At 34.4% G+C, this 21,030-nt stretch overlaps 1 protein-coding gene and 1 long non-coding RNA gene across 3 annotated transcripts; both read left to right on the plus strand.

The window, feature by feature from the left end:
• The first annotated feature begins 742 nt into the window (after positions 1-742).
• Positions 743-4,566, plus strand: LOC149533882 (protein Brevis radix-like 1). Of its 2 annotated transcripts, XM_089803562.1 has the most exons (6): positions 743-934; positions 1,131-1,527; positions 2,295-2,713; positions 3,416-3,545; positions 3,703-4,037; positions 4,137-4,566. In XM_089803562.1, the coding sequence occupies exons 2-6, from the start codon at positions 1,399-1,401 to the stop codon at positions 4,213-4,215; spliced, it is 1,092 nt and encodes a 363-aa protein (XP_089659688.1). In that variant the 5' UTR covers positions 743-934; positions 1,131-1,398; the 3' UTR covers positions 4,216-4,566. The 2 variants fall into 2 exon arrangements, with proteins under 2 accessions (XP_089659688.1, XP_089659687.1); XM_089803561.1 differs by having other exon boundaries at positions 744-1,527.
• Positions 4,284-10,608, plus strand: LOC149533883 (uncharacterized). Its single transcript, XR_016356774.1, has 2 exons — positions 4,284-4,508; positions 10,491-10,608. It is a non-coding gene; the product is annotated as an uncharacterized LOC149533883 (long non-coding RNA).
• The last annotated feature ends 10,422 nt before the right edge of the window (positions 10,609-21,030 follow it).

A 21,030-nucleotide genomic window follows, 5' to 3' on the forward strand; every position in this document is an offset into this window, starting at 1 on the left:
ACTTCGACTCTTATTTCAAGACACCTTGACATGTGAACAAAGCACAACAATTAATTGGAAGGAGATTGTGTAGAATTCAAACTTTAAATTTCAACGAGTTAATTTTGATCTTTAGCATTGAATTGGATTGAGCTTCAAGCCATTGAATAGAATTCGAGAAATAAATACATAACTTAAATTATTAAAAAAAGTTATATTGTTATAGACAATTTAGCCATCTCTTGCTAAGTTCAAAGTATAAAGTTGAATTTAAAAAATCACTATAAAAGTCAAAATTATACATTAGAACCAAATTAACACCTCCATGACAAAAATGAAAAGGAAGAAGACAAATAGTATTCCTTTTTAGCATTTCAACTTGTCTTTACATTGTTATGGTTTAACTTGTTTGAAATCAAATATGAGAATTAGCATGTTTTTGTCCTCATGTTTGTCTTGTCTAGTAAACTTGAAATCAAAATTCAAAAGTCTTGCAATGCTCCTCACAATGGGGGATGAGTCCTTTACCTTAGAGCGTACATCAAGTATTTGTGGCCAGCATTTAGGGGTTAGGGCTATAAATAATTAGGTGTGGTGCAACTAAAGCCCACTCATCTCTAAAATAAAATATTCTTTGACGATAACGACGTGAGTTAAAATATTTAAACGATGCACCACTCGTCTTGGGGTATTTAAAATTTACATTTATCAGAATACGTGTTGTAACAAGGCTATAAATAAGCTTTAAATATTTGCGACAGTCGAGGCCCACGTGAATTCTTAGAGTAATGATAATCATAGGCGTAATCATAAAAGTAACGGAGCGAGGGCCGTCTATTGACGGAAGAATTGGCGTCGAGGGAGCGGATCCCCGATAAATCGTAGGAGCAAGCTGCAGCTATGGCGGAGGACTGGCAGAGGAGCGGCGGATTTGATGTGATTTTCAGCTTCGCAGGTACGTCAAATTAAAGAAGAAATTGATTTGACGAGATTACGGTCGTTTTTAGCTGTTGGTGGGGTTTGAAATGACGGATTGAGCATAATTTAGCGCATGCTCTGGTTAAGATGGATTGCTTCGTTCTTTGCTTGTTTGGGGGAGAAATTTGACGGCAAAGGCTGCCGTGACCGGCTTTAATTTATGCTGTTTGCAGGGGACAAGAAACGAAAAAGGAAAAGATAAATTTGTGATTTTCCTTTTGCTTTAAGTGGAAACGACTCCCGAGGCGGATTGTTGAGGAAGAAGAAGAGTCCGGGAAAAACATTATATGCACAGCTTTTGTCGGTGTTGTTATACAACGGAAATTTTCATCATTTCTACTGCCGATTTGAGCCGCTCCTGCATCTGTTTGGCTCAGAAGCGGTCTTTACAGTTTTGTGGTGTCTGTAGGGGGGATCCTAGTATTTTGATTAGAAGTAATAATGTTGACCTGCATTGCGTGTTCCAAGCGCTTCGATGATTCTTCTCTCCATGAAAACCCGCAGATGGATGGCTCCAATACGCCGAGGTCGCCTGCTTCTAAAGAAGCCATCAAGAATCTCACTTCTCAGGTTTTTGTTTTGATCTCTGCAGCTTCTTTCCTTTTTGCATCTGGTTGTGTACCCTTGAAATAGTATGAGTACTGAATATTTTGAAATATGTGCAAAATCTGAGCTAGTTTAGAACAGTTGGTTAAATCGTCCAATATTTTAATCTCAGAGGCGTCTGAGATAATTTGCAGATTTGCTGTGATTAAAATAACTCATTGCTAAAATACTGCTTACTAAAGTTTTCGATTTCGAATTCGAGGTTTCTTAGGTGGCTGAGAATAGAACTTTGCTGTTGTTAAATCCGGTTAAAATACTCCAAAGCCGTCCTATTTTTCAATCTCACAACCTCAGGAAATGTTTTTGTTTTAAAATTTTAGGAAGCTTTTCAGTTTGCAATTTAGGGAAAATGTTCATATATCTGCAGCTTTTGAATGGATAACAGTTCTGTGTTTTAAAAATTTACCCGGTTGCAAGATATTACCTTATTGTTTTTGCCTTCGATGAAATGCGCTGAGTCCGCATAAATTCTGCACAAGCGGGAGCGTTACTTTACTGTTTTTGTTACCTTAGGATATGAAATGTGACAATCAGTTAGCATAAAACTGCAAAAGAGGGATTATTGGTTTAATTTAAGAAAATCAATTCAAATATGATATTCAATAAGTTGAAATCCTCAGTCTGAACTTTTCAAGTTTTCATCAAATCTTAAGGTAATTTCTAATGTATGAACAGTATATTGTCTCTTATGTGAAACTTGATTCCGATGTGAAATATTAATCCTCTTTCAGATCAAAGACATGGCGTTGAAATTCTCGGGAGCATACAGGCACTGTAAACCGTGCGCTACGTCAAGCGTTTATCGCAAGGGAGTTCCGCAGCATTCCCTGGAGGTGGACGATGCATCAGAAGGAACGCAGTATGGCTACCGCGTCACAGGAAGCTCCAGTTCTACACCTGCCTGGAACTTCTCCAGAGATAACGTACTCGGCGAATACAGGTTTCGAACCGCTAATTCCAGCGCCGAAGGGACGCCTAGGTTCGAATCCCCGGCCGCACGCCGCCGCGAAAATAGTAGTCGTGCCGATGCCGTCTCCATGGAAGAGGAAGAGGAGAACAAAGAATGGATTGCACAGGTCGAACCTGGGGTTCTCATCACTCTGATTTCTTTACCAGAGGGTGGAAACGACCTCAAACGTATCCGCTTCAGGTAGTCTATCAAACCAGATCATATAGAAACATTCTTTCCATTTTCCTCTCAATAATGCGCCTTTTATTAAACAGTCGCACAAGTAATTTTCAAAATAGGCCCTCTAGACCCTCTTAAAAATAGCCGCTTATTTGACATATCGTCCTTGCTCTTTGATTTCATTCAAAACATTGATTCATTGCCTTCTCTTCTCTCCTCGATTTACTTTGGCAATAACAATTTTTGGAAAGAAAGAATGCAATACCTAAGGAATTACTAGGATAAAGCCTATTACCTAGGTTGGAACATCAAACCTATTTTGCAATCAAATACAGCTAAAAATGTAAAATGTTTTCGCTTATCAGATTTTCTTGCCTAGTAAGATGCACCGATCAACTCATAAATTGGCTTTGATAGTCATTAAACTGAGGTTACACAAGAACATAAGTGATCAACCTCATCAGAACCCAGGCGAAAGCCTCAGTTCATTATCTGCTCCTGTTATTCCCCCTCAAAAATTGAAGTTTCTTCTGAACGCATTATAATATGACTTTATATCTTGTTTCTAAAAATGCATTTGTGTCAGTCAGGGGGTGTGCAACTACAGTCTGCAGCTATGCCGGACTGTTCATATGCATTTATTTTCTACATGTCTGCAGCTATGCCGGACAGTTCATTTGCATTTATTTCCCACAGTAATAGTAGTTTTCTTGTTGTTTGAAGCCGGGAGATGTTCAACAAGTGGCAGGCACAACGATGGTGGTCGGAAAATTACGACAAGGTCATGGAGCTGTACAACGTCCAGCGATTCAACCGGCAGACCGTGTATCTCCCCACGGGAGAAGAGGAAGAGGTAATAAAATAACCTCCTCCTTTTTGTGTTCTGTCCGTAATGGAAGGTTTGTATTTTGTGGGGATTCGAACTCGGCACCTCCGTAATGGAAGCTCTATACTTTGTGGGGATTTGAACTTGGTACCTCCTTTCACTGAAACACATTGTACATCCGCAGAGGGCTCATGCGGAGGAGAGTCCAGTGACGCCGCCGCTGCACAACGAGCGTTTACCTCGCAACTTCTACAGGCAGTGCAACGCAGCAGGACAGGGCGTGGGATACTCCTCATCCGACTCAATGGACCAGCACAGCAGCTTGGCCGCCACGCCAAATCTCTCAAGCAAAGCGGGGAGCTCGTCCATGGACGCGGATCGATCCGACGACCTCTCAGTTTCTGCGAGCAACGTAAGCGACCAGGAGATGGAGTGGGTCGAAGAGGACGAACCGGGCGTGTACATCACCATTAGGTCTCTTCCTGACGGCGCCAGGGAGCTCAGGCGCGTCAGATTTAGGTGGGTTCCCCAAATCCATTACTACTCCCCCTTCATTTATTTTACTCATCTATCTATTTCAAGTTATAAACAGATATTAATGAGCGCATTTTAATGCAGCCGCGAAAAATTTGGAGAGGCACAGGCGAGATTGTGGTGGGAAGAAAACCGGGGTAGAATTCATCAACAGTACCTGTAAGGCAAGCAAGCCTAAGTTTGTTGGGACTCGGGAGGTAATGGTATATGATCAGATAGACGTGTATTTCTATGCATTTGTTTAGGGGCACGGGTGTAGATTGTAATGGAGTGTACTATAGTTTAGTGTCCGTACAGCAGAACATTGCTTGTCAGCAGGCGATCCACATGCTGGTCGAACAGTCTGGGAGCAGCACTGGGCCTCACAACTCATGTTTATCTAACATTCTGGGACGATTTTCAACGTTGTCTATACCTTATATACGTCGACTCCAAAGCTTCCAGTCCTACTTGAGTGTATGTTTCTTGTCACGTATCTTTTATTGATATCTATTGGTTTTGGAAGTTGCATGAAGTTTTGTTTAATGTGGGCTTTACAGAAATTTTGAATTGAATATTAGGTCAATGGTAGTAAAGAATTCTCTTACGTTCAATCTCTTTCAAGCTTTTTGCTCCGATAGCAATAGCTAAACAAGCAGTGAAGTCCCACTTACGATGCCTCCCTTGTGATTAAAACTTAGTCCACATCTAGGTCTGAAGGCGAAGATTCTCCTGTTGTCCGATCATCATCGTCATTTTGAATTTTTCAGAGTAAAATACTCGGTCCCTCAACTATCATGGTCATCGCTTTTCTATGATTTTTTCAAATGAAGTGCTCTTATTTCCATGTTAATATTATGAGAAGTTTGAAATTTACATCTTCTGATTTCCCTTACATAGTGGGGAATGGAATCGTGGATCCCACGCCTATTCTCAATGTTATCCGATTCAAAAGTTTGGTCAATCTTTATTTTATATTTTTAGTATGAATAGTATTGTGAAATTTTATGATGTTTTAGTAGAATTTTCTCGGTACTCTCACAGATGTGATCATCTGTTGGTTGTTAAATCGTCCTTGCGAAATACCAATTTAGACAATATATCGTGTTTGTTACTTCATGACAGTCTAAAAATCACTTGTTTCTTAGATCTGGTTTCTGTCGTCCTCCCCGGCATTTTTTTTTTTTTGGGAATGTTATTTTTTTTTTTTCTGAGTATCAGCAGCTGTTATAACTAGTTTTGAGTATCTTGAATTTATAAATAGTATATTGGATTTTGATAATTGTTCAAGTTGTATTTGCATGCAACTTAATTATTTATAGCTATTGTTTTCCCTTTTAAATAATAAAGATGAAAATTGTAGGATACTTTATGTGCAGAAAAGTCATGAAGGGGCCATTAAAGTGTCGCATGAAACAAATTCTCTATTGTGTCATCACCATGTCCACTTTGATAACTAAAATAATTGTAAAATTGATCTAATACTTATGAAAAAATGTCAGAGTAGTGCATTTCTGGTACTAACAAAGTTGCATAATTGATCAAATTAAAAACTTATTTTTTCATTAATGAATGTCTTTCATCCCACCAAATGAATTTTTGGCAGCTTGTAATCAGCAAAATTCCAACAAATGATGATTGGAGCATGGGTTGTAGTTGGTCCTCCTCCCAGATTTGTAACAAATGATTTATACATTTTGATCTTTGAATATGCAAGTTTACATTTAACTTTAGGACTATCAAAATTAGATTTATATTGGAAGCATGAATTTCATTTAAAGATTTATCCCATTAAAGAATGTCTTTCATTCTACTAGACGAATTTTTAGTGTCTTTTGATTAGCGAAAATTCAATGAATGGTGATTGGAACATGGGTGGTAGTTGACCCTCCTCTCCGAAACTTGGAACAAATGATTTGTACATTTTAATCTTGAATATGCAAGTTTACATTTAACTTTAGGACTATCAAAATCAAATTTATATTTGAAGCTTGAATTTCATCTCAAGATTTATCTATATCCAACTTTTAAGTAGCATACCAATTTCATGGACAATTAGATATGGGCATGTTGACTCTAATATGTCTATTCTTTATAGTGAGCCATAAGTTCAATGTGCTTGTGTTTATATATAGTACAATATGAAAGGGATATCTTGTAAAGCTAATTTTCCCAATTCATAAGACATGTTAGAATACAAAACTACCGTAAGACAAGTATATTTGACACCACTTGGTAAGAAGGAGATGTTAATGTAATGTGTGTGCAAGAAGGGTTTCAATTTATTTGTTCTTAGACTTGAGAAGGAAATAGATAAGACAATTAATCCAACCAAGAAGTAACTAGGAAGTAAATTAATTGAATTGAACAATAGATGTAGAGAGAAATTCGAAAGGGTTTAAATGCACCTAGGAATGAAAAAGGAATTATACTGCTATAGATTTAAATTTTTGACAATCAAGATCTTGTAGTTATGTGTAAATGCGGATCTTAGTTTTGAAAATTGTAACTTGACTTGCCAAATCTTAGTTGGATCTAGAAGGCACAAGACATGAAAGTACCCTCTACTTGGTTATAATGTGGGAAAGGGCCCTATGCTTAGGTACAAAATGATAATGGTGTTTTCTTTCTAGAGCTTTTGATTGAATTTACAAGGGATCCTTTCGACAATTTTTGTTCCTTTTTAATTTTGTTTGACAACTTTGTAACTTGTTTAGCTAAAGAGGGTTCCCTTAGTCAAACCCCTATTTAGGAATTGACCTTGAAAATGAAGGAAGTTGTATATGGAGAGATGGAATAGAAAGTAGATTTAAACCACCTCATGCCTTGATGACCCAATGTTTCTTTGGATATGACAACATATATTAATGTAATAACTTGAATTTTGCAAAAACTTAAAAAGAAATAATGAAAGATAAGCCTTGAATGTTGTAGTTTGTGAATAATGCTTGATGAAGGAGGAATGCTTTGAATACTTAAAGATTTTATGCTCAATTGAAGAAGCAATCTTGTATTTTGATTGCAAAAACTTAAAAAGAAATAATGAAAGACAAGCCTTGAATGTTGTAGTTTGTGATTATGCTTGATGAAGGAGGAATGATTTGAAGACTGAAAGATTTGGATGCTCAATTGAAGAAGCAATAGATTGTAATTTGATTGTTGATTGATTCTTGAAAATTATTTTTTGCGAATAGTCATGGATCATAAAGTATTATTAAAATTAGGAGATGTAGGGTTTATTTTATTCAATCCATCATTTTATGATTCAAAAATAGTCTAGGCCAACTAGAGGATTAAATTTCTTGCTAATAACCTAACATAAGGTCTTAGGCCAAATTTGGGCCACAATCCTCTGGGATAGAATGCCATTGACATTTTGTAGGTAAGTGCAAGAAGTCTCAAACTTGTGGAAGTCTTGTGGAATTGAGGAATGATGCACGAAATGGGCACTCACATTAGGTTCGGATGCCTAAATCCAAAATTTAAAAATGGGCACCCATTTAATAAAAAATGGTGTCCATTTTCAATTTTTTTGTGTTATTTTTATTTTAAATGCATTTTTAGACATTGGACTTATTTTTGAATAACGAGCACCTATTTTTTGAATTTTAAATAATACACATCTATTTCTTACAACATGGAGCAATATTGTTTCCCTTCACCTTAGTTTTTGGTTCAGAATAGGCTTGGTGAAACCAAGTCTATTCCTTCACCTCCCTAGATTTGGCTAAGGCATTGAATTGATGATTTCAAGCCTTGTCATAATTATTAGAGGGTCTTTGTGATCAAATATTTTGACGAAACAAAAAACCATTAGAGTTCTCACTGTCTTGATTTAAAAAATGTAGATTCATAGTGTTGTGATTTTTTTTGATAGGTGATCAATCGAAGCCTAGATTATTCATTATTCATTTTTTATTATCATCAAGATTAATTATTATTATGTGTTAATGTTGTTTGGATTCAAACCAAAGGCCTCCCCGATGAGAGGCTCACAATTTACTATTGTGATTTTATTTACTATTGTTGTATTATTTATTGATCAAAAGTGGCACCTAAAAGTAAAATAGTGAGGTTCACTAAAACTTTAATGACTTTTTTAAGTTTGGGGTTTTCTTAAATTAATTTATGTCATCAATCTAGACATACAACTCTTTTGAAGTTAAATTCTTTATTTAAAAATGTGAAATTTTGATCAAATTATGGTGCTCATAAATCAAGGGTTTCAAAAATTAGCTTAATAACCAATTAAAAATTAAGAAAAAAACTACTCAATAGAAAATTAAGGAAAAATATTTTCATCAATCTTTCATGTTAGGTATCTTCCTTTATAATTATTCACAAGAAATCATTTATTTGTGTCAAATTATGGTGTTCACACGAGTGTGGCATGGTTATGAAATGAGCATTTTGAAAGAGTGTTTTTTTAAGACCCACACCAAAAAACATTCTATCATATGGTCATTCAAACAAATTACATATTCAAAAAGTAGGGCTATGAGCATTACAATGTCTATTACTGAAGTTTTTTGATATTCAATATCCAAGTGCCTCAAATTTTGACATCAATAGACAAGAAATTCAAAAAATAGAGAAAACACTTACACTTTTTGCCCAAAAGTGAGACTCAACTTCTTGCACTTACCCTTATTTCAATGATGAGGCACCTTTGACATTCTTTATTGTAGAAAACAAGCCAAAATTGGGGTAGGGTGTGTGGAAAATAGGGTAGCTGCAGGGCTTTTAGGTACCACTCTTTAGATAACATTAGGATAGGTCATGAAGGCCATACATAATGACAGAGGGCTTAGGAGATCAAATCAACAAGTTGATTAGAGAGAAATTAGAGGAGCACGCTTAGAAATAAGGGTTAATCTAGAAATAAGCTATTATAGATCTTGATAAGATTGTAAATCGATAGATAAGAAAAGTATTCTACAAAGAGAAAAGGATAGGGTTATTCAAGCTTTTGCACTTCTGAGATATCTACTGGCCCCTAATTTGGAAATAATGCAAAAGGAATTTGATTGTTGGAATCATCAAAACAAGATTATGCTTTATTCAAGCCTACATACTTGAAGGTAGCTAAGATAGAAGCTTATACCTTATGTGGTGAGATTTAGGTAGCAGAGAACTTGAAGAAGTCATGGGACACATTTTGAAGCCTTGAAGATATATTTTGTGGATGCATTAAGATTTGTGTGGTATACTATGTGATCAGATGAACTTTTTGACTTGTACATAGCATTTTGAATCTCACCTTTGTCATTGATGTTAAAGTGGGAGTATTACAATGAAAAATGAGGAGTTATATAGTATAGTATAAATGGGGAGTATTGTTAAGAGAAAGCATAGTTAGATAATTTTGAGCAAGTTTTGATTTGGCATTAACACTTAGTCATTTTTCACCAAGTGTTGTCATTAATGCCCAAGGGGGAGATTGTTGGGAAGTGATCAACATTGAAGGCATATATACTGTCATTGATGGAAACATAATCAGTTAGTAAGGTTGCTTAACTTGATGATCAATTTTCGTAGTTAGTATACAAGAAAAATGCCCAAGTATAATGTTGGAAGATAGTGTGTAGTTAGATAGTGATGCAAGAACATCTTGGGTTCTTTGGTAATCTTGCATCAACCAAAAATATTTCCCTATTTATTGTTCTTGTCTATTGTTCATGGAATGACCTTTTTTGTTCATGTTCTTTCTTTCCATGCAGTTGGTTACCTCATGAGGGCCTATCGTGGATCAGTATCCTTTTTGGAACATCATTTGATCTCATCGAGGAGTTATCCTTTCTCTTTGCTCCTAGCGTGTTCATTTCTTGGCATGTTGAGTAACATGTGGTTATTTGCTTTTGTGGGGTTTTTGTGATATTAAGGCTTTCTGTGGCCCTGAGGATCTCTTCTTGGATTGCGTGTGGACCTATCTTTGTTCTTGTAGATGTTAATTTTCTTAATTATGTGATTGTTGATTTTCCTTTTTGGGCAAGACCTATAGTTTGTAATAATTGCATTTGTCATGCCAACTTGTGGTCTTGATGGCTATATATTTGAGATCTAGGATTAGAGTAAGTGGTAATCAAGTAAGTTGAAGATAAATAATGGGAATTTGGATTTGTAAGCTCGAGCTTCTAACCTCGTTGATTGTAATTTGAATGTATATGGCTACAACTACCTAGGCATTATGCCTGACACATTTAAAGAAGATTGTCTCAACAAATCTACATTGGATTCATTATAAAATGGTGATTTTTTCATATTTGTTTTGGCTTTTGTGTAAATCTTGTAAGGGTGGTTTGTGAGTGCCCCTTTGGGTTCTCCCTTGTGTTAGTGGTATCAGAACAAAGATTTCCTTCCTTGTAGACTTTGGGACCATGGAAAACCCTATTTGGATTGGCATAGGGTGGTAGATTGAGTTTATGACCTTTTACTTACAAAGGGTTACGATTCTTGCAGGAACTATTGTCAAAACGGTTTGAGGTTGAGGAAATGCAGATAATGCTATTATGGATTGTTGGATACAATCATTGAATTGTATGTTGTCTTTGATGTTATACAAATGTCAAATATATACTAGTAATTAGTGTATGCCGAGCTCTTTCAGGAGTCAAAGGAAGTTCTAGTGTATGATAAGCATTTCAATGTTAATCAAGTTCAGAGTGAATATCTGTTGAGCTCACTTGATCACCTAAGGAAAGTTGGCATGGAACGAGTGTTAACTAAGATCACTCAGTTACCAAAGGAAGTATGAAGGAAAGTCATTTCTGAGTTAGTGTTGATCGAGTTGGGTTAGCTAATGAAGGATTTTCTTGTATCAATATATTTGATCCAATAGTTTTGTTGGTTAGTTCTAGCCGACTCATGGGATGAATTTCATTTTTTTGAAAGTGTATTCAAGCCTTCTTGACAAGGTAAAACATATAAATATAAGGTCAAGTTGAGGATTGAATTGTGAAGAAGCATGAGATTGAAAAGATAAATCAAGGAAGCGAATTGGAAGGATATTAGAGTATCCAAGATTGAGTTGCAAAGAACATTCTAATCAAGGAGGATCAAGTATTCAAGCCAGAACAAAGATATGAAATTAGCAAATACAGTTGCATCAGCAATTAGGTCATATCATTGTTACTCTCTGATAATTGTAGCAGAGAATCAAATCTCTTAATAGAGTTAGCTTAACAACTATTTGCCAAATCCTCTAACAAGGTGGCATTTCTAGATTGAAGTGTCTAAAGACCTCTAATAAGGCTACTCCTAATAGGGTGAACTAAATCCTTTAACAGGGTCACACCTAACAACATGTTTTGTAACTTTTAACAAGGTTGGCCCCTAATAGGGCTCACTTTAGAAGAGTAAAAAATAGTAACTAGTTGCAATTGGTGGTATTCCCAAATTGGGTTTCTACGTCAAATCTTGGTGCCTCTTGTGTTCATGTTATTTTCTTTATGATTTTGAAACTAAGTTAATTAAGGTTAATCACACTAGACATATTAAGAAGTGATTATTTCAACATTTGCCGAGTGATAATTAATTCTTAGTGTTTACCGAGTGTTCCTATGTTAACCAAGCTACAACAACATTTCATTTTCAACAGAGTTTGGCAAGCCCCCCACCCCCACCACACACACACATTCTTAGTTATATTGGTGGACTTTTTTTTTTTTATATAACAATTGGTATCAGAGCCTTGGGTCCTTGAAGAGAAAGTTTATCAACTTAAGGAGATCCATGACCACTTTTAGGATAAAGCATTCAAAATTTGATGGATTTAACTATGATAACTAGAAGGATAAGATGAAGACTTACTTGCTATGCTTGGGATCAAATTACTGGTTGGTTACAAGGGAAAGCAAGGCATCAATTGAGGAGAAAGATTTAGGGAACTGGACATAGGAAGAAAAAAATCTATTTATTTACAATATGTATGCTAGAGAAGCACTATTTTCAGCTCTTCTAAAATCAAACTATGTTGAGGTAAAAGGTTTATATTTTGAAAATGAAATTTGGATTAAATTGCATAATTTATTTGAAGGTGATAAGTTTGCAAATAAGTCCAGATTACAAAATTAGAAAAGTATGTTGGATAATGCTAAGATGAACTCATTAGAGCATATTTTGGTAGAATATATGAGATTGTTACAAGAATCAAGAGTTGTGAAGGAACTATGACTGAAGATGAGGTGGTATGGAAGATATTGAAGTCTTTGACACCTAAGTATGCATACAAAGTTGAGATGATTGAAGAAATTATCTCCATGACACCAATTTTTACAAGAGAAACATTGCTTGGGAAGTTTTCGGCATTTGAACCAAAGTTGAAGCAAAATCAAGGAGTGACAGGGATACAATCAACTTTTAGTGTACAAAAAGATATAGCTAAGCTTACAAGGAATGCGAGCACAAGTAGAGATTATGCTAGAGAGTGGGCAATGAAAAAGAAGAAGATAAGAAGATTGATGAAGGGCTTGCATTGCTTATGAAGAGAGAACCTATAGGTAAGGAAATATTTGCTTGTTGGACTTGCAAAAATTTTGGTCATTTTCCATCTAGTTTAAAAGAGAAAATAAGACAAAACCTAGGAAACCTTGTAAGTCAAAAGTTTACACAAGATTGCTTCTATGTTGATGAGGATGATGAACTTGGATTTGTTGCTATTGAAAAGGAGAAATCCTGAAAAAGAAGTGAAAGAAGAGGTAATAGAAGAGAAAAATTTAGTATCACATGTTGAAAATAAGAAGTTTGATTGGATTATAAATAGTGGTTGCTCTCATCATATGATTGGAGATATGAATAAGTTTTTTTAGTTTAACAATTATGATGGAGTAATTAGAGTTGGCAATAATATACTCTGTCGGATTAAGGGAAATTGATCTATTACACTTGATGAGAAAAATAACACTATACATGTTTACTTTATTGATGGTTTGAAATATAATATTTTGAGTGTTGGACAAATTGTGGATAATGGATATCAGTTGTGATTAATAGAGAAGACTTGTATTATCAAGGATAAAGATGGTAGGTTGATTGGTATAGACACAAGGACTAACAATCAAAATATTGAACATAAATTATAAAATTGACATTGAATTGTAGACTGAAATGCAAAGAGAAGGACCTAGATCAAAACCAAGAGTAGAAATTAGAATTGAGTAGGGAGCACATTATATATATATATATATATATATATATATATATATATATATATATATATATATATATATATATATAAAATAAGGTGAATGAAGAATTATGTTTAATGTCTCAAGTTGAACCTAAGACTATAGATGAAACTTGTAAAGATGAATTTTGGATAAAGGCTATGAAAGAGGAACTAGTGCAGATTGAGAAGAACAAAACTTGGGAGTTGATCCCTAGACCTAAGATAATAATGTTATATGAACTAAGTGGGTATCCAAGAACACGATGAATGAGAAAGAAGAAGTGGTAAGAAACAAAGAGAGGCTAGTATGCAAAGGCTATTCGCAAAAAGAAGGAATTGATTTTGAGGAAAATTTTGCCCTTGTTGCTAGATTGGAAGCAGTAAGGTTTTTTTTAACATATGCAAATAACAAAAAATTTAAGGTTGATTAGATGGATGTTAAGTCATCCTTTTTTTAATGGTGAGCTTCAGGAAGAATTTTATAGTGAACAACTTGATGGATTTTCCTTGATAGAAGACAAAGATATGATTCACAGATTGAAGGAAGCATTGTATGGATTGAAACAACCACCTAGACCTTGGTATGCAAGATTGGATAAGCATTTAGAAAATTTGGGATTTAATATAGGTAATGTGTATAGTGTTAGAGTAAAGCGTTAATTTCATTTCATTTATTAAATCACCTTTACTCCCTTCTTGAGATTTCACCTTTATGCACTTTTGCATTCACATTTAATAATCAGTTAGTAATTATTAAATGGCTTTTACCTTTTAGGTTATCATTTTTAGGGTTTCAATCTCCTTCTAAAAGGATAGATATTTTGTAATATCTCTTATCTTTTTCATTTTTGAGAATACAATTTGCATATTTTTCAGAGCAAACCCTTGCCTCTTCTTGTCTTTTTCTTCTCTATGACAGGTTTTTACATGCAGGTATTCTTCAGGCTTTGTGGATTTGTATTGCTCAAATCCTTCATATAGTATCATGTACTTGAGGAAGAATGAAGATGGTTTAATTTGTATTGTTGTATTTGTTGATGACATTATGTTTGGAGGAAATGATGAAGCTAGCAAGAATTTTTTAGGAAATGGAGAATAAATTTGGGATGAGTATGATTGGCCAAATCAAATATTTATTGGGATTGCAAATAACTCGAAATGAGGATGGTATTTTCCTATCGTAGAAAAAATATCTTAAGGATTTGTTGACATAGTTTGGTTTATAGAATTTTTAAACCTATTTGAAAACCTACGGTTATAGGATGCAAATTATCTAGTAAGGATGAATCTTCTAGTGTAGAATAAACAAGATACATATTTATGATTATAGGATTGCAGTATTTGACTCATACAAGACCAGATATAGCTAATGTAATTGGAATTGTGACAAGATTCCAAGTAGATCCTAAAGAGACACATTTGGTAGTAGTAAAGAGGATTTTCAAATACTTGAAAGGTATACCTAATTAGGGCTTATCGTATAATAGATCACATGAATTTACCTTATGGGCATATACAAATGCATAATGGGAAGGAAATGTTGATGACATGAAGAACACTTGTGGTGGAGAATTTTTTTTCGAAGGAAGATTGGTTTCATAGATAAGTGAGAAACAAAATTTCACATCACAATATATAATAGAAGCAGTGTATGTAGCAACAAAAAATAATCGTAATAAGATTATTTGGATGAAGAAAATATTACAAGATATTGGTATTGAATTTTTAGAACCTTTTATTATTCACCATGACAACACAAGTACAATTAATATGTCAAAGAATCCAATGTTATATTCGAAGAGTAAACACATTACAATAAAGTAACATTTCTTGAGAGAGAAGCTAACAATGAAAGAGATCAAATTGGAGTATGTTAGCACAAATTAGAAGATCTAGGAAACATTTTCACAAAAGTTTTGGCTAAAGGCACTTTTGAGTACTTGTGAGGTATGCTTGGGGCTATGCCCCAACCTTCTTCAAGTAAGTTACGAAGGATTACATAAGTCTAGTATATTCAGAGCCTATTTTTACATCTAGACTATATGTTGGTGATGCTTCCTTTGGGGCGGGGGATAGTCACTTTTAGACAAAGTTATCAAGAACTCTTGAGATTTTTTTATAGTATCTTTTGGCGGTTGGTGAGATTTTTCAGATTGTATTGGAGATGATTGAACTTTTAGAGTTGACATAATGACACCTTTGTCATTGATGTCAATGAGGGAGAGGAAAACATGAATAACACCTTTAATGTTTGATTAATGTCAATGGTGGAGTATTCATATTAGTAGGGAGTAGTTCACTTTATTCATCTATGGGAGATATCATGAATGGGGGGAGAGTATATTTGTTACATGTATTGTTGGTTGAGTTAAATAGACGAGGAAGAAATATCTTTTTGGTATTTTTGGATTTTTGATATTTTTCATCATATGTTGCCATCAATGCCAAAGGGGGATATTACTGGCATGAATGCCTTATGGAAATTTTCAATATGCTTTGGGAGATGATTGAGTGCTTATGTGTTGTATTCATGACTTGGTTGGTTATTGATGTCAATGTATTCACTTTTTAGACAGTTCAGAGAGAGTTGTAGAGACAACTTTGTTCAACAAGGTTTTTAGATGTAGAGTCACATTTAGTGGGGTTAGTAGTATGTTTGTAGATGCTTATAGATGCTATGTCTATGTTCAAAGAATTTTTATTGAAATGATAATTTTGTCTCAGATAGTTTAGTTTACTTAGATAGGTTAGCCTAAAATGTTTAGTGAGAATAGTTTTGAAGAAATTTGGACAGTGAGTTCAGTTGACTTCTTATCAATTCCCAACAAGGTTGGAACAACTTTTAACAAGGTAGAAATCTTCTACATATATTCTAAGTCTCCTAGCAACGACTCATATGTACTAATTGTATTAATTATTTGGCTCCTAATAGGGTCACATCCTTTCACAAGTAATAGTACATCATTTTGTGGGAATCATTCCCACTAGGGTTTTCCCTCAGATTAAGGGTTTCCCTGGTTAACATATCTTGCCTAACTTTGCATGGTTATTATCTTGTGGTTGTTATATATTTTAGTTCCATGTTTCAATTATGTTAAATTTGATAAAAAAATATTTAAAGTGCATAACTGAATCACCCATCTCTCTCAATTATATTGGTAGAATTTACTTTCTAACACAACCATATAATCCTCCTATCATAAGTCTTCATATTCTTTCTCTACCTGTGAGTGTTCCACCTGATTCATTTCCTACCTCACAGTATTCATACAATGGTGCTCCTTACACATATCCTAATCCTCATGTTGTGGTTCCTAGTGTCCCACCCATAGCACTTTTTATTCCAACTCATTCATACCCTCTTCCTAGTGTGTCTAAAGTGTCATTGGCACCTATTTCCTCTAATGATTCCACTATCATTAGTCTTACTCAAACTGTTTCTTCCTTGCAACAACAACTTGCTTCCCTTAGTCAATCCAAGTTCAATATGCTTACATGTGACATGGGAGTCCTTTATCCTTTGACATTATTCGTACCACTTCTCCTCAATAAGCTGATATGTGTCACCTTGATACTTAAAATAGTAAGGGTGACCTTATGACTCATAAAAATTTTCAAGTTCTATATAGTGATAATGCTAATGATCATAGGATTTTATCTATGTTGTTTTCTCACACTTTTCAAGACAAAGCTCTAAAATGGTACTGCTCTTTTCCACCTTATTCTGTTGATTCCTTTCACAAAATTGGTAATGCTTTCATCCAAAACATTCATAATAACATTAGTCCTCAAGTGCCTTTGATTGATTTAATGCATTGTAAACAAAGTATTAAAGAAAAAGTGATTGATTTTATTGGTAGATTTAGGCATTTGCATGCTCAAATTTATTATCATGTGCTTGATATTGATATTTAGCATATGTTTATTGTGAATTTACAAAAAGACATTAGAGATCATATTCTACTTATTGAATTTAGCTCTTTTTAACAACTTTATATAGTGCTTCATCATTATCAATTACAAGTGAGTCAGTTTGAGAGCACAACTCTAATGTCTCATGCACATGTTGATAAGAGTGGCAACACACTTTATAAAAATAAATCCACAAACCTAACACCTATGCCAAGATCAATAAAACAAAAAATATAGTAGATGAACAAGTATTTATTGCAACCAAAGGTGCCACTGCCTCTTTCTCTATTTTTTAGATGAATCATATATTTACTCTTGTTTATGAGTCCTTACATTCAACTATGGCAAGTTAGTGATGATATCATTACACCCCCTCCTGTTAGACTACTTCCTTCTACTACATCAAGTCTGCACTTTGATCCTAAAACCTTTTGTTAATATCATCGTTAGTATGACCATATTACCGAGACATGTTATACTTTGAAATTTAAGATTCAAGAATTGATTGATTCCAATGCTTTGTATGTTGATAGTCATGATAATCGAAACAATGTTTGGTGCCTCCTAATCAAAACCTTTAGATCTATACCAATCCTTTACCTCAATAGGGTACTAATATGATTGCTCAATATTATTCTTCTTCCCTCGATCTGAACATTGCTTATGATAACCAATGAAAAGAGAATGACCATATTGTTAATATTATGGAACATATACCTCAGTCTTCACCTCCACATAAGAAGAACGTTCCCTCTAAATATCAAAATTGACCTAAGATTAAACTTAATCTTAAGCATGCTAGAGATCTAACAATTTCTTTTAATAGTTTTGACATTTTTCAAGTTCCTGATGGTCTTCTTTACAATGCTAATAGGGTTTTTGAGTATCCTTCTTATGGTTGTCTTGTTGATCCTACTTCCATGGTTAATATTATTACTGAGGAATATCCGTTTGCTAAGAAATTTCATCATAATTTCTATGATTCAACTGATACTTGAATTCAATATTGTAATTTTTTCCTATGTCCTTATCATGGTTTTATTTCCTTGTCTTTTGAACTCTGTGGTAAAGTGGTAAATAATACCTTTGTTGTCATTCGTACTTCCAATCAATTCCAAGAGAAACTAGGGTTACCTTGGTTGACTTTCATGCAAGCCATTGCTTCTCATATTCATCAGTGTATTAAATTTCCTTATGATGGTGAGATAAAGACAATTAATCATATTCTTGATCATCCTTCTAGGCCTAGACATTGTGCTACCCTTGAATTCTTCTAGCCTTCTATTCATACTACATCTCCTACTTGTCCTTAATATCTTTTTCAATCATATCATGCTCATAAATATTGATATACTACTGAGTTGAGTATGCCTAGAGATATCACTCATGGTCTTTTACCTATACCTTCTACACCTATTTCTTCTAGTTATTCCATTTCTAATAGTCAACCACCACCTACATCTAATGCTCCTTCTAGTATGGTTCCTCCTAGTTCTCAACCCAATGTTTTTCCTCATTTAAACCTATCTAATGATGGTAAGGAACCAATGGGTGTTGATCCTTATTTTTCTCTACAAATTTCTAGCAAGACTAAGCATAATTGACATGCTTGTAAATATTGAAAGAATTGTCAAGCTCATGCTAAAGCTTGTATACATGCTTTTCATCAACCCATGTTTGTAGAGGAAATTAATCATACGAACGAGATAGATAAATATGGTATTCATATTTTGGATTCTATTTCTATTTATCTTTTTGAAGAAAATACATTAGATGATGATGAACATGAGATAATTTATCTTTTTATGTTGATTTTCCTAACACACTTTCTACACGACTTTTACATATATCTAGTGTTGAGCATAACAACTCTCAAGGGGGTCCTTCTTTAGACTTAGCTTGCCATATGTTTGTTTTTATTTCTTTAGATGATCCTTATTGCTCCATTGGTACAAAAAGATAAAAGCAATCCAAATATTGTATCATTCTTCTATTTATGTCTCATTTCTTATATATCATGTTGTACATGTGCCAGTGTTCATAACTATATCCTTATGTTTGTTTGCTTGGATTTGCAACATGGTTGCAAAAATTCTTTATGGTCTTCATGATGGTAGTCCAAAAAGACTCTTCTTCGTAACTCTTACGTGTCTTTCTTCCATTATGTTGTAGTTCTACTTCCTTTTGAGAATGACGATATGTAATACTTGATCTAATATTTATGCATTATCATATGATCATCCTAACCTTGACGTTAGTCGATCCCTTTTTCCTCTCTCTATGTTATGTGATTATTTCCCTTGATATGTCTTCTCTTGGGGTATTTCATAGTAGAAATGTCTCTTCATGGATGTACATATACTTTGTTAAAGTCATTTATCCTATAATTTTTTTAGGAATGACTTTAACGTGCAAATATATACTCTGCTCATTTTTTTGAAATCACAGAGTAGTAAATATAGATTTCGAGTATGGCTTGGGTACTTTAGCTTGTACACTTGGTATGCTTCCTAGGCTATCCTCAAATCTATGCATTATTTCTTCATCATCCTTTTTGCACACATATTATGAATCCCTTTATGAATTATGCACAATCCTAAAAAAAGGATTCTCCATGTACTCTAATTTGGAAAATAAGCATCCTTGAGATTGGGTATCTCTTTCATTTGCACACATTAATGCTAAATCTCATAAATGGGTAAAATGTGTACAAGCTCACTAAATGTCATATATATGTAACACATCTAAGCACAAAAATGCTAAATCTTATATATGGGTAATGTGTACGAACTCACTAAATCTCATATATAGGTAACATATTCAAGAACAACATGCTAAGTTCCATATATGGATAACACATTTTTTCCCTATGATTTACAATGGGATGTAGATTTCCCATTGGTGAATTAGTCACACCCCTTCTCTCTCTACTTGTTTTAGTCAATGATTTCTCTCTTATTATGATACTGGATTTAGAAAAGACTCAATCCCTTTGGGGCTTTATGGATTCTTTGTTTTCTTGATTCTGATGAGATTATCTTATGTCTTGTACTCTACATTACCAAGATTTTGGGTTGAGTCCACACTCTCGCTAAAGTGGGGGCTAAATGTACCATCCTAATTTGGAATAAGTTCAATTTAATGATGGTTTAGTACCTATTCAATGTGAAAGCACCATTCATTTGCATCTTTCATCTTTCTCCCATTTCTTCTCACCTCTCTTAGGTGGAATTAGGATAAGACCTAATAGATCCTCTTTAATGCTCCTATTTTCATGGAATAAGTCTTTAGGAAGGATTTAACCACCTAGGTCATCCCTTTCTTTCATCCAATCACTCAAAATCTATTTTTTGCATCATAACAATCATATCTCAAATTCTGTACCTAAGTTTTGGAACCCAAGATCTATTTTATGATCCTGAAGGAATCTGGGGGGTTCTGGCGCTTGGTAGACAAGGACATAGTACATCCCTACCTAATCTGAGACAATGCATCCCTACAAAATCAAGAACACAGTGCATCCCTACTGGGCTAATTAGGGACATAGTGTGTCCTTGCTTGGGCCCTATCTTGGATCCACTCTTCGGTTCCCATGTCTAGATTAATCTAAGGTACTGATTTTTATGTCCACTTGGCTTGTGGGAGAAAGTTAATTATGATTCCTTTATCAACCCATTCATTTGCTCCATTTTTCATTTAATCCACAAACACTCAAGTTATCAAGTATTCAATTTCTCAATCATTTAACCAATTCCTACATTGAAGATCAAGGATTCAAGCATTCAAGAAATTGACGGAGTTTATCTAGAATTCAAAATCTCCTTTAATATTTTCAAGGTCATTTATTGCATCTTCTAATTTTGTTCATCATCCTCTTGATCCACTCAATTAGTGAAGTGAGCTCATTCCATTTGATTTGAG

This window comes from Cupressus sempervirens, chromosome 10, assembly GCF_028749045.1.
Source record: "Cupressus sempervirens isolate cs-2001-9-10 chromosome 10, ASM2874904v1, whole genome shotgun sequence".
NCBI lineage: Eukaryota > Viridiplantae > Streptophyta > Pinopsida > Cupressales > Cupressaceae > Cupressus > Cupressus sempervirens.

Bases quoted from the DNA above. Each gene is read 5' to 3' on its own strand.
- LOC149533882 (XM_089803562.1), top strand. From the start codon at position 1,399: ATGTTGACCTGCATTGCGTGTTCCAAGCGCTTCGATGATTCTTCTCTC. The intron at 2,714-3,415 runs GTAGTCTATCAA...TGTTGTTTGAAG, and splicing joins CTCAAACGTATCCGCTTCAG to CCGGGAGATGTTCAACAAGT. The intron at 4,038-4,136 runs GTGGGTTCCCCA...ATTTTAATGCAG, and splicing joins CTCAGGCGCGTCAGATTTAG to CCGCGAAAAATTTGGAGAGG.